At 40.0% G+C, this 22,642-nt stretch overlaps 2 protein-coding genes across 2 annotated transcripts; one reads left to right on the forward strand and one right to left on the reverse strand.

Annotated features, from left to right (window-relative positions):
• Positions 1–12,762: 12,762 nt before the first annotated feature.
• MRPL32 (mitochondrial ribosomal protein L32) lies at positions 12,763–15,126 on the reverse strand. Its single transcript, XM_085051564.1, has 3 exons — positions 14,956–15,126; positions 13,897–14,081; positions 12,763–13,390 (listed from the first exon to the last, which is right to left on the reverse strand). Exons 1-3 carry the CDS (start codon positions 15,077–15,079, stop codon positions 13,136–13,138), a joined length of 564 nt encoding a protein of 187 aa, XP_084907690.1. The 5' UTR covers positions 15,080–15,126; the 3' UTR covers positions 12,763–13,135.
• A 193-nt stretch (positions 15,127–15,319) lies between these two features.
• On the forward strand, positions 15,320–21,013 carry PSMA2 (proteasome 20S subunit alpha 2). The gene is made up of 8 exons (XM_085051563.1): positions 15,320–15,471; positions 17,188–17,264; positions 17,787–17,919; positions 18,305–18,427; positions 18,776–18,857; positions 19,956–20,029; positions 20,477–20,534; positions 20,612–21,013. Exons 1-8 carry the CDS (start codon positions 15,431–15,433, stop codon positions 20,726–20,728), a joined length of 705 nt encoding a protein of 234 aa, XP_084907689.1. The 5' UTR covers positions 15,320–15,430; the 3' UTR covers positions 20,729–21,013.
• The last annotated feature ends 1,629 nt before the right edge of the window (positions 21,014–22,642 follow it).

Here is a 22,642-nt window from a genome sequence, read left to right on the forward strand (position 1 = left end):
GATGACAGCAGAAGGGAACCTTCCCAGCCTCCACTGTCACACACCAGTAAGGCTCTGGGATGTGAGTCTGGCTCACATGGGAAATAGGAAGTGACTTGGGTCTCTACCAGTATCAGCCACAGTTCCTCTGTGTTCATCCTCCCTGTTTCATTCAGCATCCTTTTTTTTTTTGGCTTACCCATTCCTCATGATTCAACACAAGTTTTCTTATTCCCAGTGCTTGCTTTCCCCACAAGTCTGGCAGCCTTTGTGACCTCCAATATATCTGGCAGCTGGCTCAGTACACACTCATATGTGATTTTACTGAAGAAGTTTAGTCTAGTCTAGTTTTGAGGGGAAGGTCAGTGGCACAGTAAATAGCTGAAATGTAAGTAGGTACAGTGCCTTGTGTAAATGCATCTTGCCTCTGGTTTATCTCAAGCTAGAGAGGTAAAGACCATAAGTTCAACACCAAAGAAGCAGGGAAGGAGACTTCTGGAAGGGACTGAATTGAGGAAATACTACAGTTTATTTAGGAAATCTGTATAATTGCCTGAAGCACTGAGAATAGTTGCTTTCAAGACTTTTGGGAGTCAGATTTCTGCTGCAGAGTCAATTTTATCTCTGCCAATTGGTCAGAAATTATCTAAGGAATCTCATTCGAGTCTCACTTTCCCACTTCTTTCTCTGTTTAAAGAAGTTCTCAGAACCCTTGCTAGCATAAACAATATGATGTTTGCCTTTATATACCTGGGGCAGGAGTGTAGGTGGTTGAGCTTAGCTTCTCTTTGTGCCACCTGTACTATTCCTTACCAACTCACACAGTCACAAAATAAATCATATTTCACCTGTCTTTTAACTATCTCTGGCAACACTTCTTTATTGATTATCAAACTGTATTACTGGCATATCTCATGTCATAGGATAATTGCTCAATAAATTAACTTCACCATTTTCCCAAGAGGATCTGTACTACACAGACACAATCTGCTGGGTGCTCAGTTGTCATAAACTGTTCAAAAAAGCTAAGTCAGAACAAATAAAAAAAATACAACTGGAGAATATAAGTGAAATTTTCAAAGCAGCCTTTACCTATGGAGATAAATTCCTTTTTATTTTAAAGTGCTTACACTGTGTTGGTATTTTTTAAATTCCATGGTATTTTGTTTCATTAAATTCTCTCAACTCCTCCAAGCCTTTTCACTTCTGGCTTCCTCCCATGGCTACAGGTTTCCCTTAGAATTCTGCCAAACATAGCAGTTTCTCTGGCTAATAAATAAATCTAGGAGCTGGACTGTGACTTGGAGTAGCCACACTGACACTGTATCCAATGCTGCTTGGACGCTGCTTCAATCACACACTCAGGGCAAAGGCTACTTCTGTACTGCAGCAGGGAGAGGCAAAATGGATGGTCCACGTTCTGCTGCTCCAACCCAAAGTTTTTGAAGGAAAGGTTATACCAAGTCTACCTTGTTAATACAATCTTTCTTCTTCTCCAAAGGAAAAAGGATAGCAAACCCAAAAATATCCAACTTAAACCAGCTAAACAGCAAGATTTGATGTAGGGGGACAAAAATATTCCCTGGGAAATGCCATTTCCCATTAACCATAGTCATAAACTCAAATGAGAGTAGGCAAAACAGGAAAAGATGCATTTTCTGGTTTCAGGTTTTGTCCCATAGGAGCTGGAATAACTTGATAGAGACAACATCACAACTTTGTCACAACCACAGCTCTCAGCTGTGGAATGATTAAATCCCAGAATTAATGCAAGCATTTCCTAGGCTAAATAAAATCCTGTCAAACCTTATTTCCACAGCTGGATTATGCCTTCTTAGGTTGCAGCAAGACAGCCAAGATTAGCCAAAGTCCTTCAAAAAGGAAGCCCACCTAAAATAACCTTTGCTTCATTATCAGGTCTAATTTTACTCAGTTATATCTTTGTCACAGCCCTTAAGAACTCTGCTACACATAGGACAAAATTATGAGCTCCTTATCTCTACCTCAGAGGAGCTCCAGGCAACCAGGAAGCAGTTTCACAGCCTGTATTAATCTTTGCAGTGCAGAGGCTGATAAATTTTTTGCATGCAATTGCTCAATATGTACCCAGACCTGTAACGTAGGGGCGTGACCTTGCCTTAAAACAGGAGCTCACCACTGCTACTACAGAAGATAAAGAAGTGGAAGATGAGAGCTCATTTTTCCCTGTAGTGTCAGAATCGGTCCACCTTCCAAACAGCTGGGTGGCTTTCCTGAAAACTCACTACCAGTAATCAAATCTACTGCCTCAGCTGTTTAACAGAGGGAGGGGGAGAGGGTTCAGGGTAGTAACTGAATTTACCTGTGACATTTAGTTTCATTGGAAACCCTTAATTTTTGCTAAGAAAATGCTCTCATGCTCCCCTCAACTCTTGCTAGTTTAATTACACCTTCAATGATCCAGTCAGTGGTTGCTCAATCTTCCCAGTTAAATTACTAATTAGCAGAGTGGAAAACCCCACAACTGAGCATGTGAGGTGGAGCACTCTAGAAATGCAGCTGCAGCTGCGCACACACAACATCTGGGAGAGTGAGTCCTGGAGCAATTCTCCATCTGAGCCTAATCTTACATCTCCAAACACGCAGGATCTGCCTTATTCCCTCCCTGCTTCCTTCTCTCTCTGTCTTTGTGTTTTTCTTCCTTTCCATTACCTTTCCTGAACAAAGCTTTTGTGTGTCCTTGTGGCTTCCCCAGTAAACCAAGTGGAAATACCATGTCCCAAACACATTTCAAAGTAAGATATCAGAAGAAGGAAATATTTGTTTTTAGGAGCTGGGGAAGAACATAAGTTATCTCAGATTTCAGTGGGGGTGAAGATAAGGTATTTCTACAATAGCTAACAATGAAAAAGATAGATCACAGAATTGTTAGGGTTGGAAGTGACCTCTGAAGATCATCTGGTCCAACCCACACAATCCTTGGAAGAAAATATGAGAAGATGTCCCTGCCCATGACAGGGGGCTTGGAACTAGATGATCTTTCAGGTCCCTTCCAGTCCAAACCATGCTATGATATAGCAGATGGGTCAGGGATGTGGCTCTAGTGAAAGAAATTAGATAGCTTCTCTGAGGCAAAGGAATGTGGAAAGCAAGAGGGAGAATGGATTTAATATTATACATGAAATGGCAGAGAGAAAGCAAAAAGGCACTTTTTAATGACATAATTAACTATCCTTATGGCAGCTTTCTTTCAGCTGCTAAATTTGCATATATGCTTCCCATAGTGATCCACATTTCTAGTTATTAACTTGTGACAAGGTCATCCACTTGAAAAGAATTTCTGAACAAGGCAATGAAGTAATTAATTTCTCTGTTAAAGAACTTGTTTAGACAATACCAGTCCTTAAAATATTACAAAATTTTCTGCTACTTAGAACACTATATGGAATATGTGTGAATAAGTAGTAGGAAAAAAACCTTACCCCTCAAGAAAAGTGATGGGCTAATTAAAGCATTTCTCATACACAGATACAATATTAAAAATTAACTAATTACAAAATGTGGCTTTCTGCTTGCTCCAAGAAAAACAGTGCATAAATTAATTGAAAGGTATTGCCGCCTGATACACTACATTGCAAGGAAATCAAAACTGTGATGGTCACTATGGGATATAAAATCCAAAACTGCTGGTGATCTGCAACTAACAATCCACAGTTTTTGCATGACCCTATGAGATTAATGTGCTTACAACACAGTCTTGGCACTTATGATGAGATCTCTGCTTTTCCTAACTCTCCAGCTGTTCAATCCCCTTCTCCCTCCATACACATTTCCATATTGCTGCTTTTCTGATAATCCTCTATGGCCTCGGGACTTCCTCTGTAGCTAAAATAAGCTATAAAGCCATATTAGTCTCAGCATAATGAGTGATGCATCAGATCTCTTCTTCTATATGTTGCCAGTGTCTTTTGAGCTGATCAGAAATAGAAAAAAATGGATACACATCTCTGGGTGAGCAAATGAAGGTTCCTTCTCAGCACAGACTCTTCATCTCTGTTAGTGTTACGTATTGCTCTAACTGGAGCTGTGCAGACACAAAGCTGTCTTTTGTCGGGGCTGAATGTCACAGAAGCACAATGTCCTTTTCTTTAAGGGAAAATACAAACTGGAAAGAAGAAGTCAACAAGGTACAGGGAGTCCTCCATGTTTATTGACTGTCTCAGAGACTGAATGCTAAAAGTAATTTGCACTGACTTGTCAACCAGTTCTGGAATTTTGGCTCAGGATTTTTCCTTGCTGGAAAATGACTGAGGAAGAGACAAGATTTGTGCCAGTCCAGGATTTCAAACAAAAAATAGAGAAAGTCTGAGCACAGTACTTAATTTCTGCCCTGCATTAATTCATTTTTTGCAAAATCCAGAGGGACTACTGCAGAGGCCAGCAGTAGCTGGCTGGAAATATTGGAACAATGCTTCTCCCCATGTACACTGCTTAGATCAATAGTTTACCAAAGGTGAAATCAGCCCTAATATGCAGAAAATAAGAGGAGGATACTAGGAAAATTAGGATGTATAAAATGTGAGATCTACTTTTAAGAAAGGTGCTGAACAGTTAGTGGTTTCTTAAAATTTCAGATGGGGAGAAGAGGTGATTAGGTTGGGAAATCACAAGACATGCCAAAAGTATGTGTATTTTGGCAGGGCAGTAAGCAGCAAAGGGGAGTCCACCATGGCCAAATTACAAATTACAATGCAAATGCCTAAATATTCAAGCATTGCAGTAGGAATTGCCTCATGGATGGAGTCTGAGAAAGCAGAGCATAAGGAGGCCATCGAAGATAATAGGTGGCTGTTCTTGCAGCAGGAATAAGCCTCAAAGTTGGTGCCTCTGCTCCCTCCTGCCTCCTCAGAACCTAAGAAGGTCAGATAGTTATTTTCCACAACTACTCTGACACTTATGGGAAGATGCTGAATGATGACATTTAGATCCCTATTACTTGACCAAAGTAACTATGGATTTTACTCTTGAAGTAGGGGCCTTGTAACTCACATTTTTGTCACAGCTTTTTCTGCTTCTTGCTCTTTTAAGGAGATCTACTTGTAGTGATTACTAACAGTGAATATGTGAGAGGAATTCTCTTGGGATACAGATATAGAATGCCCAAAAAGTATCATGCCTGACAATGCTCTCTACAGCTTTAAATTTGGCAAGGAACTTTCATGTTTTTATTTTTTTACCTCCCCAGGCTGGGAAAACTCAAAGAAACATATTTATCCCCGATCATCATTTTTTCATTTCAGCTTTATCTTTGAAAAGAAAAGAATCTTGCCTAAAGTCTCAGATTCTCCTTCATATTTGTCAGACCCAAATGTAACTATAAGATCTGTCAAAGGTTATGGAGTCTTTTGTTTTTCCTCCTTCAAGTGCTATGTTCCTGATATGGATAGAATTCTTGAAAATCATATTAACAAAGCCAATGTCTATGCTTTTGGGAAGATACAATGATTGCAATCAGGGTTATTATAACATCAATAAACTGAAAAGAATTAAATTACTTTTGATCAAAACTAACTATTCTCAATTGGTTGCCTGTTGAATTTGTATCAGCCAAATCAGCAAGATGAGGAAGATACACTCTGGTGGCTTGAAAATGAAGTGCAACTCTTTGATCAGAAAGAAAAGGGAAAAAAATACTGCAAATTCTCTTCCTTCATATTTTTCAGTATAAAGTGTCTCATAGGAAAAAAGATTTCTTTGAGAAATTAACTAAACCAATTCTTTGCACATTGCTACTGCTGGTTTTGCTTGTGAATGATCTCTGGATCTCATGTTCTTGGGTTTTCTCTTCCTAATAGTTTAATTGTTTGTATTTTTTTTTTTTCCTTTTTCCTATTAGACAGAATGTCTTGTATATAGCAGATAAAGAAGGCACCTTATTTCTGGACCAAAAAGAGTCTAATCTGTGGAGAAGTCTTTTACTTCTAGGATTACACTTCGTTTTAGATTCATACATTAAAAATTCCTGGGGACAGATTCTGCCATTGTTGTCCAGCTGAATCATACTTTTATAAATAACCTCACTGCACAGAATGGCTTTTCTTTTAGAGTAAGACACTCTTTCTGCATATGAGAAAAGACTGGGCTTGGTCCTTGGAAGCTTTCTGCAAAAATCTCACTGTTTTTCCTCCTGTTCTCAAGTGAAAGGAGAGAAAAGAATCAATAAAGGGGGCATGGTTTAGTAATAAACCAGATTTCCAGTTTATCTCAAGAGCTCTGGATAAAGGCCCTCATGGGCCTAGGTCACATCAAATGTTTATATATATATATATATATATATATATATATATATATCTCTTTGAGCAGTTTACTTGATCAGAACACAAACCTGGCTAAATTCACTGTCACCACAAGTAATAATTGTCATTATTCCCTAACCTGTGACAGCAGGGGACACAATAGGCTGATAACCTGCAAATAGCTCTGGTTCCTTCCCCTGCCACCAACTGAGGGAGCAATTCTGAGGAATTCACTTGCTCTTTTGGCACTTCAGTTCACCACCTGTCAGGTAGTAATGGTGCCATTTAGCTTCCAATACAACTTGCTACTACCAAAGTCATATCTGGTGGTATTTGCTCTGCACCTTCTGGAGGCTCACACACACCAGCACTTCTTAGTTACTCAGTTCCATTTCTTGCAGCAGCTCTTGTTCTACTCCTTGTGTTACACACACAGAGACTGGATGCCTCTTACTTCTACACACTTGCCAATGACTGTACCTTCTTGGTCTTTAACCCTTCCTCCATTCCTTTTCCATAGTAACTCTGTGGCAATCTGCCCTGCACTGGTCAAAAGTACCTGACAAGTGTCCATCTGGGGCAAGAGAAATTCAAATGTGTGAGCATTCTCCCAAACACCTAAAAGACTACATTCTTTGTTCACAAATTATCTTATCCAAAGGACCATGGCACACCTCGACCCTTGGGCCCAAGTGATGTATCATGAAGGGTGTTGAAAACAAACAGGCTTAATTTTTATTTCCTTGACTTTTATTTTAAAAATCGAAAATTTGAAAATAAAGATTTCATGAGCTCATTAATTGACTTTGTAACCAGCAGCTTAATGTTTTATAGCCTGCCTCTCAGTCACTTGGAATTACAATTTCCTTTAAAAGTAGTCCTCCAGAAATCAATGACTTATTGAAGATCAAGGTATCATTTATCCTGTTTAAGAGAGACAGAATGATGTAAGAGATGTATAATTGGACAGAATCCTGATATTATTCAAAACACCTTAGATGCTCTGCTTGATCTGACTGAGTAGGAACTTCCAAACCCAGTATATTTAGAACAAACCTTTCCAACAGGACTGGCCTGTCAATTTTGAGCCTTAAACTATTCAGTACAGCCCCTTCAAAACCTCTATTCTTTGTATGTAATGGTAATCCTGGATTATAAAATGAAATATATATCTTTCCAACAGCCTGTTCAAAATCCTTAGTTCTACCGAGAGAATGTCACATAATGTGCTCTAGAGCTACAGCATAATGGAAAGCAGAGCTGTAAGCCATATTGATAGACAAGCTGATGAGCCTGTGTGATGGGGCTGGGAATATAAACAGCTTTAGTATACCTTGGGAGTGGATGTAAAAGCTGGCAGCTCTGTAAGCAGGGGCTCATTGTCCTTCCTACACAATGACACACACTGCATTTATGGTGCCTATTCCTCTTGAGCCTTGGTGAGCTTATTCCAAATTTAGGACACATAAAGAGTTAATCTAGTTTACACTCAGGACATGTCAGAACATTCCTGTATGATTGTTTGGTGAGAACAACTCCATCTGAATAATTTTGTATAGGGAAGAGTCTGTGCCCTTTGAAGAAAACAAAGGAAAAAGCAGATACCTGTGTACTTGGATAAGTATATCCCAACTTTTCAAAATTTTAGAATTGGTTTAAAAAGTGTAACATGCTAGAAAATGATAATCTAGGACTGGATTTCTGCTGAGTGCTTTTCCAAATCTTTGCTTCTTTGTTTTTGACCTACCATCTTCGAACCAGGAAATGTGCTTTATTTAAAAAAACAAAAACAGAAAACCCAAACCAACAAAAACCAACCCAAACCAAAACCAAACCAAACCAAACCAAACTGAGCAAATAATTTAAAAAAAAAAAAAAAACCAAACAAACAAATTAAAAAAAAAAAACCAAAACCAAAACCCACAGGATTCAGCAGTGACACTCTAAAGAACTCCGTGCCAAATACTGTAAGTTGACAACTCCACAAAAGCTTTGTTTTGGGTCTTCTGCTCCAGCTTCAGGCTTCTTTTCCATAGGTTTATCCAGCACTTTCAATATGAAGCAAATCCTATACACTTTCTTACATGTATACATATTGTCCTCATCCAGTGAAAACTGAAATATAGGGTGTTTGAAAGACATCAACTGATTAGACTCAATTTACTACATTCATCAAAGGCAATCTTACTTTTCAGCTGTAAACCAAATGTTTGGTATCCAGCAGTAGTTTCCCAGGTACATGCTCTGCATTAAAAAATATATATACTTGCATACATCCATACAACCCATCCAGGGTTTCAGTACATTGGACCAAACTTACCCTTAAATTATACGCCACTGACTTCAACAGAATCTCCTAGGAATATACATAAGTATATGCAAAACTAGATCCATGACTGCTGCACAGTCTACTTTCTTCTCATTCATTTAATGGATTTTCCTTCCATTTGGCCCAATTCTTAAGTCTTTTGCAGGTTAACAGTGAGGTAAATAATTTGGAAACATCTCGTATTTGCTTATCTTTATTCACAGCATAAATTACACAATGCAGTCATGTGAGGTGGAAGAAGGAATTTTGCTAATATCTTATTTAAATACTAATTCACAAGTTCTAAAGACACAGGCACCTTTATCACTTGTGTGCTTCTAAAGCATTTTAAAACTTTGATGGGGCACAAAATCTTGTATTCCTTTCTGAGCAACTAATATTTTTTAAAACACCACACTGGTTTCCTTTTCTGTCCAGTTTGTGTCTGCTGTTTGCAAATAGATCCTTATGGCTCTATGAATTCAAGACAGTTATACCTTGAAATTCACTGGCATGCCATCAGACATATTATTTTTAGAACTTTCTAGCTGCATGAATAAAATGTCAACTATCTGAATATATTAGGCATAGAAAGCAACATGAAAACCCTTCTGTAATCAAGGAAAAATGATAGGTCAAACTGCAGTTTCAAATAATTCACCCAGCAAAGAGCAGAAATGCATAAATACAAACAAAAGTCAGTGCATTAGTTCTCATAGATTGAATTAAATATAGATGGAAAAACTAACTACAATGTATTAGTTTATATATCATACCAATTTTTTTTCCTTTGTATTTATCAAATTCAGTCTTTTCGCAGATGTTCTGTTTACACAGGTGCAAATTTCTTGAATCTGTTTGCTATCTCACGTGTGAGCTCGGGCTTTTGGTTTGCACCTGCCCGAAAGCTGCCCTGCTCTGCCACCTAGCGCTTTGAAGGAGGGTATTTTACATCAAATGCCGGTGCTTGCTGGCATAGTGTGCTCGGCAGAATAGATGAGCACTGTGCAGAAACATTTTATTAATGCTTCCTTGCTAAATGGGTTTTTAAGGAGAAACTTGGTTTATCAGCCTCTAAGGATATCTTAATTTGTCACTGCCAAAGATCGTCTCTATGCCTGCAGATCTTAGTAATATACAAAACTATTTAGCAGCCTGCATCCTTGAATTTTAGGACATTACATTGTCTTTATGGATCTTCCTAAAATGTAAAATAAATTAATTTTTATGTAAAATCCTTATGGAAGAAAAAATGTAACCAAATATTACATGTATTTAATGATATGAAATTTTCAGACAAAAAATGTCTCTTTCAACTTCTAGCAGGTACACGAATCAAAATGAAGTTACTGGCACATAAATTTTTTGTTTGTAAATGGATTCTAAAGCACAGAATTTGTAACAACCAGCTTGCCTTTTGTTAATTTTAATTTGCACTGTTTCCAAATGTGTGTATTTCTATATTAATACTATTGCAATTTATATTTCTTCTAAAATTACATATAAACTTGTCTTATTTCAAGTAACAGACCAGGCTACGTATTTCAGAGGAATTTTTATTTTTTACAATATTATTTTAAAGTAGTGGAACTTTACATTGTCAGAATCAACATGACGAAGCTATGGAAATGAGCTTTGCTCTTCTTTTGAAGGAAAAGTCATTTAAACAAGACTACTCTGACTCTCACTGACAGTAATTTCTTCTGTGGAAAATTAACTGGTACTACATCAATTACAAAAAAAATCTTCAATATTTATAACTTGGTTTAAATTTTTTCTTTTAGACACCCTGAATACCAGATGACTTTCCCCTCACATTACTCAGAAATTACCATGAAACATTATCAAGCATCTCCTCTTGTCTGGATTGTATACATGCAGAATTAACATAAACTGTATGGCTGTGAAATGAATCGCAAAACAGTTGGGGTTGGAAGGGACCTCTGGAGATCATATAGTCCAAACCTCCTGCTAAAGCAGGTTCACCTAGAGCAGGTTGCGTAAGATCATGTCCAGGAAAGTTTTGAATATCTCCAGTGAGGGAGACTTCAGTGCTGTCATCCACACAGTAAGAGTTTTTCCTTCTATTCAGATGGAACTTCCTGCATTTCAATTTGTACCTGTTGCCCCTTGTCCTGTTGCTGGGCACCACTGAAAAAGAGTTGAGCCCCACCCTCTTGACACCCTCCGTTCAGATACTTACAGACATTGATAAGGTCCCCTGAGTCATCTCTTCTTGAGACTGAAAAGGTCCTGCTCCCTTAGCCTTTCCTTGAAAGAGAGATGATCCAGTCCTTTAATGATCTTTGTTGAACAATGACTGGACCCCCTACTGACCCCTGGAGAACACCTTTAGCTACAGGCCTCCATCTGGACTCTGTAGTGATGATCACAGCCCTCTGGGATCTGCCATTCAGCCAGTTCTTGCCTGTGTGAACAATGTGGAAAAGAGCGTCAAAGCCTTGATGAAGTCAAGGTAGACATTATCCACTTCTTTCCCCTCATCTGCCCAGGCAGTTGTTCCATCATACAAGGATGGTTAGTCAAGGTGAGGTTATGGCTTGTAATTCCCTGGGTCCTGTCCTCCTTCTTGCTCTTTTTGAAGGTCCTTGAGTTCTCAGATACCTCTCCATGATCTTACAAAGATGATGGAGAGCGGTTTAGCAATAACATATCCCAGCTCCCTCAGCACTCGAGGGTGCATCCCATCAGAGCCCATGGATTTGTGGGTGTCAAGTTCAGCTTATATCCCTGGAGAACTGTCAAAAATATTAGTATATAAAAAGCAACTAAGACAGTGCAATTGGCAAGGTGCAATTGGTCCTATAATATGTGGACAGAAAAACTAAAAGACCCTCACCTCTCCCTAAGATACATTGTACTGTGGGAAAGGTGTGTATGTATCTGCCTTATCGCTCGGCTAATCTCACCTCCAATATGTCAGTCTCATCCCCTGCAGCTCTGTCAAAAGTTAGCTTTCCACTCCACATCCTGCTGGACGCCTTTTATTGGCTTCACTTCTGAACAAGCCAAAACCAGAAACTACTGGATTTATCCTGTTTGGACAAACAAAAAGGACTTAAGTTGTTTGCTTGGATAGTGTCAACTGAATGGCATCAATTTACACTTACAGCTTTCATTATTCCCTTGCTTTCTGAAGGAAATGTAATATAATATCTCCACTAACATCTGTTACTACCGGTTATACTTCAAAACAAAGGATCCAGAACAAGGAAATGAAAAGTGAAGCATTCCAGCACACACCAGCTCACTCGTGGAAAGTGTGGTCCTGTGTCCTCCACTTTGATATTCCTACAGTCCACATCGCCACTTTTCTGACCCAGACAAAAGATCCCTACAGGGACATCCCCACCAAAAAAAACAAGCTGTAGAAAACCAGGGAACAGCTCTAAGTCAGCATAGCTCCCTGAACCAGGAAGCAAAGGAGCACATATACTCAAGTGCCAAGGAAATAGAGGGACACAGTCCAGACAGGGCTGGGGTGGGCTTGCATTTTTTGGCCACAAATAGCTACTAGGGTGGCTGAGTCACAATACCAAAGAGTATTGTGTGTATACAGAAATCCCAAACAAAAACTGAAGAGTCTTAAACCCTAAACACAGTGGTGCTGCTATGTGGCTAAAACCAAAGTGAAAATTCACAGGGAGCTGCTGGAACTGCACCTCTGAAGGGCACCAGTGGAGAGTGGAGGCAGCTGCCCCCTTTCTGCCAAGGACTCCTGCCAAAGGCATCGCAGCTGTTCACAGTCTTCCAAGGACACACTGACCATCCAGACTACTGAACAGCAGTGGCTGCAAAGAGCCAGCTTTGACCCCTGTCAGATTTACAGATTTCCAGTCATTACATTTTGATTTGTTGTTTTACTCAAAAAAAAAAAAGTGTACTTTGAGGGGGAAAACAGGCTTTCCACATCCCTTTAAGACAGAAAATTATTTTGTGTATTGACAACAGCACGGAACATTCAACCTTAGTCCAGTGTGGAAAAAATGCAACCACTATTTTGCTCAAACCCAGGACTATCACCAATTATCTCAAACAGCAGTACCACGCAGAGATCCAGACAAAGGAAATAACCAAATAACTGCATTTTTCCTTGCAAATATTCTTTGTTTCTAATCAACATTGCTTTTCAATATTTCTTGCCCTCCAAAAGAGCAGCAGCCAAAACCAGAGAGCAAATTTCCCTGGGACACTTAACAAACTTTATTGTACATCCATGAATGTTTTCCCTTTGTTTTAAAGATGTTATTTACAAAACCAGCATAGAACATTAGCATACAAGTTGTTCAACTATACACAGATGTCCAAATCCAAGGCAGATCCTGATATCTCTTTGTTGACTGCTATGATGTATCACTGAGAAACATTTCCCACTGCGTGCTAGAGAAACAACCCCTGACTGTAAAATCATATGGCATGACACAAAATTCAAGCAGGCTTCCCAAAAGTTCAGAGGAGTTCTGTCCACACTGAGTGAATGAGAAAAACATTCTTGAAAATCATGATTTCTCTTCCTGCAGAAACTGTTTTTGCTACCATTAATTCTACAGCATCAATTTTGAACAAACCAAGATGGACGCTTCCTGGCTCTTTCAATGATCCGCTTGCCTTCATCTTTTTCTGTGGGCTTTTCTCCTTCATAAAGGACAACAGTCTCTACAGTTGGAGCATTAAATGGTCCTCCTTCCTTTTTATGTATTTCCATCCGTATCAGTCGAGTTTCTGCTTTGACCTTTGCGTAACAATAGCCACAAAGGACGTGTTTCTGCTTCAAGTTTCCACACTCTGGACAGACATCTATGTTCCTCTAAAACAAGTCAAAAATAGGAAATTTTGTAATGCAGCAAGAAAAGAAACAGGGAGCAACTACAAACTAATAAAAATGTTAAATTAAAGAGCAGAGAAATTCAACTATCATTTCAAAATCTATCCTTCTATATATTTTTTCTGTAATGTGTTGCTATTTCAAATGCTTGCTACTAAGAACAGCCTATGAAGTCAGTATCTAAGTAATTATGCCTATTGATGTCTGGAAGACTAAAAACCTATGGACTTGATGCACAGAATGCATCGGTCTGTTCCACTTACATTATCTGTTCAGCCAAAATTCACATTTTGTTGGCTTGCACCTCAAATGCCACTGTTTATTTAAACTCAGATTACTGCCACACATGATGAACACACCTGTTAAAAAGGATTTTAAACATTACAGTATCTTATAAGCTTATTTATTTATAAACGAAGTCCTGAGAGCTTTTACAGTCAGTATTTCCCTCTGCAATGATTCTCCAAAGTACGAACTTTGCTGATTACCTTTATTTCTATGAGCTTGTTGGAATTCCTCCGCCTGCAGCGGTTCACCTCGATGGTGCGCCTTTTCTTGGGCGCCGCCATCCACAGGATGCTCTCCAGCAGGCTTGGTGCCTTGGCACTGCTCTCGCCAGCATCATTTATCCCTTGTGGAAGAAGAGCCGGACCTTGCACAGCTAGTGCTGGTCCTGCAAGAGAAAGAAAAAGAGAGGGGGTGATCATGCCACCCTACTCTGCACTGGTGCAGCCTCTCCTTGAATACTGTCTACAGCATTGGGCATCATAACGTAAGAAGGACAGAAAGCTCTTAAGCATTCAAAGGAGGGCCACGGGGATGATGAAGGGCCTGGAGGGCAAGCCTCATTAGGAGAAGCTGAGGTTACTTGGTCTGTTCAGCCTGGAGGAGACTGAGGGAAGACCTCATTGCAGTCTACAGCTTCCTCATGAGGGAAAGCACAGGGCCAGACACTGATCTCTGTGGTGACACGACTCGAGGGAATGACATGAAGCTGAGCCAGGATATTGAGTAAAAAGCTCTTCACCCAGAGGGTGATCGGGCACTAGAACTCCCCAAGGAAGTGGTCACAGCTCCAAGCCTGACAGAGTTCAAGAAGCCTTTGGACAACACTCTTAGGTACAGAGTGTGACTCTTGGAGCTCTCCTGTGCAGGGCTGAGTTGGACTTGATGATCCTTGTGCGTCCCTTCCAACTCAGCATAATCTGTGATGCTGTGAGAAACAAAGTCCTTACAGCCAAGCCCCATTTTCATGGGCGGTCCAGGAGGATGTTTCCGCCACCCCCGAAGCAAGGGCACAGCGGCACCCCGGCCCCGCTCCCTCACTGACCCCAGGGCCGCGCCCTCCTGCCCCACCGCCTTCCCTCCCTCCGCCGGTCAGGGCTAAAACGAGCCCCGCAGCTCCGACGCCGCCCTCTCACAGAATCACAGAATCGATGGCATTGGAGGCGACCTCTGAGATCATCTACTCCAAACCCTTCCCAAGGCACGCGACACAGGAACGCGTCCAGTTCCTTGAGCTGAGCGGGGAAGAGGCCGGGACCTACCCCAGGGCGGGCTGTGGCCCCCGAGGACACTCGGCCAGAGGCCGCGCTCCAGCCGCCCCCAGTAGCGCTGGAGCAGAGCGCGAAGCCTCGGCAGTGGAGAGCGGACCAGCACCAGCACCGCCATAGCCCCCTGCGGCCCTGCCGAACCCCCAGGAGAGGCGCGTTGGTCCCTGAGCCTTCTGGGAAACCGAGTGCCCTCAGCATGCCATGGCATTGAAGAGACAGAAGAACAGAACTCCAAGTCCCAGCATTGCTCTCGGCACCAGGGAGGAGGGGCTGCAAAGGGCGCACGGAGGACTCCAACTCCCAGCATACCTCACGGCGCGCCACTCTGCCAACCGCGTCTCGGTACCCTCAGCCAGGCGCAGCCACTTCGCCAATCAGCGGGCTCGCTGTGCTTCCGCGCTGGGAGCGGGAGCGGCGTCCGCGCCTGCGCCGATGAGCCGGCGCGGGGAGCGCAGGGGCTGGTGCCAAAATGGCGGAGCGCGGCTACAGCTTCTCCCTCACCACCTTCAGGTACCGGGGCAGGGGCGGCTGCGGGCCCAGGGGATAGACGCGGGCTAGCTGCCGAGCCCGCGGGAGGCCGGCGCGCAGCCTGAGCGGAGCGGCCTGCCGACGGCGGCAGAGCAGAACCGAGGGGGCGCTTTGCAGAGTCATCGGGCCTGCGAGCGTTGGGGGGCAGCGGGGGCTGAACCTGGACAGGAGCGGTGCGCGTGGGGGGAGCGGCAGGGGTCAGGCGGCTCTGTCTTCGCCCGAGGGGGACATGCAGCTACCCAGAGGCTTCCTGGAGGGCTGCGGGGAGTCCTGGGTCCCACCTAGTGTCTGTCGCTGATCTCGGGCCCCAGTGCGGGCACAGCGTGTGTCTCCTCGTTGCTGTGAGACAGAACTGTAGGGCCTAGTTAAAGTCTGTTTCGGCATTGGTAATGCCCTACAGCGAGTGCTTGGCTTAGCAAACTCGGGAGCCCTCCCCACACACACTGTAGGCTGGCGGATAATTCTGTGGCTCTGAGCTAACAAATTTCACCATGACATCTGAGCTGTGGTGTCTTGAGAGCTAGCTTCAGAACAAGCTTTGCAGATATGGGAATGAATGAAGCAGATGAGTTTTAAAATAGTTTGTTTTCCTCCCTTCTATACTTTGCAGTCGCTGCTCTCCTTGCACTTGGTGTTATGCACAGAGTGAATATGCTGTTGCAGTGGTGCCTGTTAGGGTATTGCTCTAATACATAGACTGAAGATTAATTCAGAGTAAAGAAAATTACTTTCCACTCATTTTTTGGATGAATTATTAAGGTATTCAGATCTATGTTATATGAACACAGTAGTCTTTATGGTGCTTGTGGTGAACTGCCCCCTTAATCTCAGAGGAGAGTCACACTGTGTAATTGCAAAAGGGATTGCTGAAGGCTTGTTGCAATAGAGCAAATGAAGCAGTTTGCAACCTAAAATGATGAAAGGATCCTGTTCCTAATGGATGGAAGCAGCCCAACATGCTTGCTCTGCCCAAGTAGATTGAATTCTTTAATAGCTTTTGGAAATGGTTTCCTAAGGGAGTTACAAACTTTTCGTATTTTACAAAAGCGTTCCATGCTCAGAATGATTGTTCTGTTTGTTACATTTTGTCGTGGAAAAGCTAGAATTATTAGTTTGTCACCCTTTTATACCCTGTTTCCTCAGTGTATAAATGATTAGTGATTGATTATTGCTTGCTTTGTTTTCTTAATCTAAGCACTGAGTTACATAATTTCCCGTTTTACTTCTGCAACTATTAAAGCAGCAGTGTCTGAAATGCAGCCTAGAGAACGTATCCGTTTGCAAAATTACCTGTCCAGTGAGTGGCTGTCTCTAGTGTCCTTTTTCCTGGGGATGAAGAATAGACGCCTCAATCCCTCTACTTCTGAGGAAGTTAGTTTGTAACTTATTTTGCTTGACACCTGCAGCTCTATTCTGATGATTCTGCATTCATTACCAGAATGACATGAATCGTTAAAACAAAATGCAGGAATACCTGGGAATGGAATGGAGTTGTTTCTGTCTTGTACCATTGACCTCATGTGTGCTTATCAGTCAAAAAGCATAGCTGTGTTTTGCTGGTACCTTTCAGCAGTGAACATCAGTGTCTTGAAAGCTTTTGGAAACCACATATACAATGTAATTTCAGTAGTAAGTCATGACACCCCCTGAAGATTTTTCCCACTCAGTGGAAAACTTTATTTTGCATCTTCTTTTTAGTCCTTCTGGAAAGCTTGTTCAGATTGAATATGCTTTGGCTGCAGTAGCTGCAGGAGCTCCATCAGTTGGGATTAAAGGTATGTCCTAAAAATATTTTTGTGAAGGATTTGGGATTTTGACTATTTTTTGAGAGAACTAAACCAGTTTGGATCATGTACTGGGTCCTCTGTATTGGATCCTTCTTAATCTTTCTTTCTGTTACATATTTTGTTACTTTTTCAGTGGATTTTCACATGTTTTAATAGATTTAATGTTTCCTGGGGTTCTTGATAGAAGTAGATGTTTGGTTTTGGGTTTCTTGAATGTGCCTGTCCTTATATATAGAAATTGCACACCAAAAAAAGTTGCTTAGATTGCTCAATTATTAATGTTATTCAGAATCTTTAGAATGGGATTATGGGAGCTGTATGGTTATTTAAAAAAAAAAAAGAAACAATGTGTTGGGTGGATTCATCAAAGTATCTCTTTTTAACCTGATAGTAAGCTTGACTGGCTTTTAAAAAGAGAGGAAGAAAATTTTTACAGTTTAATGAGCTCGTTCTCTGTTTTGACTGCTAAATTTAGTTTAATGTTTAAAAAACTTTCTTGTTCCTTTCCAGCTGCAAATGGAGTGGTGTTGGCAACTGAGAAGAAGCAGAAATCCATTTTGTATGATGAAAGGAGTGTCCACAAAGTAGAACCAATTACCAAACATATAGGTTTAGTGTACAGTGGTATGGGTCCAGATTACAGGTATTAAAACATTTTGTTTGATCACCATTTAGATGCATATTCATATAAGAAGTTTAAGTAACAGTCACCAATTAGCTGTCTTTCTAAGATTATGTCTTAATACTGTATTGTATTGCATTGTAAATGGCATTTACTTGAAATTTTTCTCAATATATTCAATAACTTGCTAAATAACCCTGTATCTAAAGAATGAAAGTAGTGTAATTCAGCCTTATTTCAGTTTAAATATTTCAGCGATTACTTGGTTGATGAAGAAAACTCAGCACAGTCTGTTTTCTTACACTGATCTTATGTCAGATGTACAACTCCTGAAGATACTTGTTATTATAAGTTTTCAGTTCTAGTTGGAATTCTTTTGGCATAGTACTTTTGTCTTTGTTTTTAGAGTACTTGTGCACAGAGCTCGGAAGCTGGCCCAGCAGTATTACTTGGTTTATCACGAGCCCATCCCAACAGCTCAGCTAGTACAGAGAATTGCTTCTGTGATGCAGGAGTACACACAGTCTGGGTACGTGCTGGAATTGCAGGGTTACTTAGAAAAATTGTGTTGTTTAAATGCAAAGAATAACAGCTAGCCTGTGATTGGAGTTTCTGTGGAAAAGGTAGTTTTTCAGTGGAGAATGTGCACAGAAAGTGGGTGAAATGGGAGGAGCACTGACTGGCATTGGGTGAGAATGGGTCTCCATATATTGCAAACAAACATGTCAGCCAAAGCAGGACACTTTTGGTTTTGTTCTGTTGGTTGACTTGTCATTCCTCATCAATGCCCTGATCTGGGGAGAAGGCTAACACATCCAAAATAATTAGTCACCTTTGCCTTTCCCTGGATAATTTATTCTTTTTTGTTTGCCTGTAGTGGTGTTCGTCCCTTTGGTGTATCACTGCTAATATGTGGTTGGAACGAAGGGCGGCCGTATTTATTTCAGTCAGATCCATCTGTAAGTATCTTACATTTGTAAATTCTGCTGCTTTGATAAAACATGTGAAACTTTTCATATGCTCATGAAATACTTTCTGTGATGAGAAGAATAATACAGAGCTAAAATGAAAGATACCCTAACATAACTTCAGAAGTCAAAATGGGTCATTTCAGTAGGTGTTTGGAGCAAGCCCGCATCATTCTGTGCGTACATATTCCTGTACTGCTTCAGGGATTGCAGCTGTTTGTGAGGGAGATCATCCCTTTTCATATCTTTCCACCGAGTTGATAGTGCCAGCAAAAATGGCATTCTGCAACAGCTACTAGGAAAAAAAAATTGACTGCTTGTACTGCTCCAGACTGGATGGAAGTTAAGCCGAAACCTTTTGCATTGTGAGTTGTAATGCATGTGCTTTGGTATTTAATGATGATGGTTAATTTCAATAAGTTTATTTGCTGGGTTTGCACTGCACTTTGGAAAAAACTATCCTTTGATGCATGTGTGAGGTGCAGTGCTTCAGAGGAAAAAGTGAGGTCACTGTAGTGATCACTGAAACTTTCAGCAGTTTGTATAACTACCTGATACTCCAGTGTGAAAAGCAAAATGCAGATGCCTTGTTTAAGGCAGTTTGATTGAGGCATAGAACCGCAGATAGTTTTCATGCCAGAAGAGGGAATAGAAGTGATGACTTAATATCTTGGTGGCTGATAAATCAGATGGCTGGTTTGCAACAAGTCGTTTCCATTATTTATCTTTAGAAAAAAAAATATGTGGTATGAGCCTCAGTAAGGATTTGAGCATACACTTTCTCAAAGGCAAACATACTATTTCTGTTTAAGGAATCACAAATCAAAACTATGCTAATGACTTACTAAATTCATCTTTCAAAGTAGTGGGAGGATGAAAATAGGTGGGGCACTGTACACATTTTGTACAGTTTCACGGCATATGTTCCCATATCAAATTAGTCTGAATATGATTCAAAATAATGTCCTGTAGTCTCAGAACATTCCATATTTTCATAATTGCTTCTGTACTTTATTACAAGTAATGGAATACATAATGTTTCACTAAGTTACACAAAACAATTCAATCAATAGATTATTGCTTTTACAGGGAGCTTACTTTGCATGGAAAGCAACAGCAATGGGAAAAAATTACGTCAATGGGAAAACATTTCTTGAGAAAAGGTAATGTATTTGATATTTCTCTGAAAGGATACTGTGTTTTGTTCAGGTTCCATGTAAAACAGCCAGATTAAAAGAAATGCACATTTTCTAAATTATCAGAACAAAGTTTTAAAATACTTAAGATATGATGCTTCCAGTGTACTTATTTACACATGCACAGGAAGTTTGATTTATTTAAACTCCGACTTTTGTGTTTATGTAGAGTTACTTGAGTGCAATAAACATTATGTTTAACATATTTGCAGCAATGTTTTATAGTGTCAGTATGAAAAGCAGGGTTTTTTTTTAACAAATAATAACTTTGACTAATGTTACAGTGCTTACAAATAATATTTGTATCAGAAACAGAAAGATATTAGTAGTTTTGGAGGGTTTAGAGACTCCAGGATTATTAAAATTTGTAAACGTCTTTGTCCTGTGCTGAAATAAATGAATGTCTGTTTACAGATACAATGAAGATCTGGAGCTTGAAGATGCCATTCATACAGCTATCTTAACACTAAAGGTTAGCAAAATATTTAAGAAGTTCCTTATGTTATGTCTTCATTGATATGATTCACTGAACTGTATTTTCTTTAATAGGAGAGCTTTGAAGGGCAAATGACAGAAGACAACATTGAAGTTGGCATCTGTAATGAAGCTGGTTTTAGGAGGCTCACTCCAACTGAGGTTAAGGACTACTTGGCTGCAATAGCCTAGTAGAAACCGAGCTAGACTGTGTGGTTCACACAAAGGTCTTTTTAATTTTGGCTACTTAAATGTTTTTCTTTGCAGTTTTTGCATACTTATTTCTACATGGTTTGTCTGAGAGATTTTTTAAACATCATGGGTGCAAATACAATGGTCCTTGATATTGTAATACATGGAATCTTGTTAAAGATAATTCTTTCCCTTGATACACAAAATACTGTACAAAATGTAACATTATAGTGACAGCTTGAAAAAGGCTAAAGAATAAAATCAAAGGCCACTGTTTTGGGGGAAGGTGTCTGTGTGTCTTTTTAATCCTAGTTTGTTTATCTGCATAAAGCTTAGATTTCAGTATCCTTATTGTTGAGGAAACAATTTTTCACATACAGCCACGATGAACTTATGTTTGCCCTTCTTTAAAAAAATCTAAATACTGAGTGGTGGAATAGTTTTTTCACTTTGCAATATTATTTAAATGTTAATTAACTTCCAGAAATGGTTTTATATGGTGTAAAAGATCATGTACTTTCACAAAGGGGCAGAAAAGTCTTCCATTTCAGGTGCAAACTGTGATCTATTCCAGCCTCTCTGTTTTTGGCCCTCCTGGTCTTTGTGTCACAAGAACTTGTTCTCTATTACTTGAGTTATTTTCATGGCCCTAGAAATTGCACTTTTTCAACCTTGAAATATTGTTAGAAAAAGCAGAAGTAGTAACTCTTACTGAAAACTAAATGCATTTGTCACCATCAATAAAAATCGTTGGGAGTTACAAAACAGAATGAGAGTATGTAATGTAATTATTTTACCCCTTCAGTTGTGCTAAAGTACTTTCCCAACTTGAAAGATAATTCTAAAGATGTAATGAAAAGAGCATTTAATTTAGGCATCATAACTTTTACAGATATTACTGTGTGGAGGTGTATGTATGAATACATTTGTTACACATGTAGAGTCGTTCAAGTCATAAAAACCCGCATTTACCACAAAAGAAACAGGATAAATACACATTTTTTTTCAGTAGAAATAATCTGGTCTGTGGCCTTTTAAGTTACTGTTTTCAGGTTTTATAGTTTTTAAAGCAATCTGATTGTTAAAAATGTTGACAATGACCTGGGAGCAATAGCTGGGTCATTCTGCTTGCATGCAAGGCTAAGAATGTAAGGGGTGCAGCCTGGCAGGTCACATATCAGCAAGCCATAACTAATTAAGAAAATACAAAATATGTGTAGAAAGTAGTGTATAAGCTGATTGACCTGTACTTTGCAATGTCTGTCTTCTGATGGTTTATGTTATCATCAGGCGAATAAGAATTCCTGCAGCATGCCATAAATGAAGTTTTATTTCCTAATGTCAGAAATAAAAGCTCTGTCCAAATGGTTCATTAAGAGTTCTGCTAGATCACTTTTTGAGTATTTTACTCTGAAAACCAGGCCATACACCGATTCTTATTCTAGAGAAAATAAAGCAACTCAGATCTGAAACCTGAAGGCTTTATATTGCTGCATCTTTGATATAGAATGTTTATACACATTTAGTTTTTTAGTGCTATATAAATATTCAAGAGTTTTCTACATGGAAAAATGTGTGTAGGTACTTCAGAAATGAACTGCAGTGGTTTAGTTGTCTCTGTCACTTGAAACAATTGATGAAGAACACCCCATGAAGGGTAGTTGAAACCAAGTTTCACACCATGGTAAACTGCTCATTGTTTTGTGTTAAAGGAGATGAGTTGGTCTCTCTATGGTCTATTGTCAGTGGTTTTCACTTTCATGAGCCACTAAGGTGTGGTGACTGTTTTTACACCATTGAGAACTGAGTCCCAAAGTGCTCTGGTAGTAGTTAAACCCTGCAGTAAATCAGTTCATGGCACTTAGTGTAATTTGGAAATAATGCACATAATATTTTGAATTCTGGCTTTAGAGT

The sequence above is a fragment of the Lichenostomus cassidix genome, chromosome 2, assembly GCF_008360975.1.
Source record: "Lichenostomus cassidix isolate B80296 chromosome 2, HeHo_3.0, whole genome shotgun sequence".
Classification (NCBI taxonomy): Eukaryota; Metazoa; Chordata; class Aves; order Passeriformes; family Meliphagidae; genus Lichenostomus; species Lichenostomus cassidix.

What these genes read in the sequence shown, in the direction of transcription:
- PSMA2 (XM_085051563.1), top strand. Translation starts at nt 15,431, where the DNA reads ATGGCGGAGCGCGGCTACAGCTTCTCCCTCACCACCTTCAG. An exon ending in TCCATCAGTTGGGATTAAAG is followed by an intron (nt 17,265 to 17,786) that starts GTATGTCCTAAA and finishes GTTCCTTTCCAG; the next exon opens with CTGCAAATGGAGTGGTGTTG. An exon ending in TATTTCAGTCAGATCCATCT is followed by an intron (nt 18,858 to 19,955) that starts GTAAGTATCTTA and finishes TTGCTTTTACAG; the next exon opens with GGAGCTTACTTTGCATGGAA.
- MRPL32 (XM_085051564.1), bottom strand. Translation starts at nt 15,079, where the DNA reads ATGGCGGTGCTGGTGCTGGTCCGCTCTCCACTGCCGAGGCTTCGCGCT. An exon ending in GGGCCACAGCCCGCCCTGGG is followed by an intron (nt 14,082 to 14,955) that starts GTAGGTCCCGGC and finishes TTTCTCTTGCAG; the next exon opens with GACCAGCACTAGCTGTGCAA. An exon ending in ACAAGCTCATAGAAATAAAG is followed by an intron (nt 13,391 to 13,896) that starts GTAATCAGCAAA and finishes GACTTGTTTTAG; the next exon opens with AGGAACATAGATGTCTGTCC.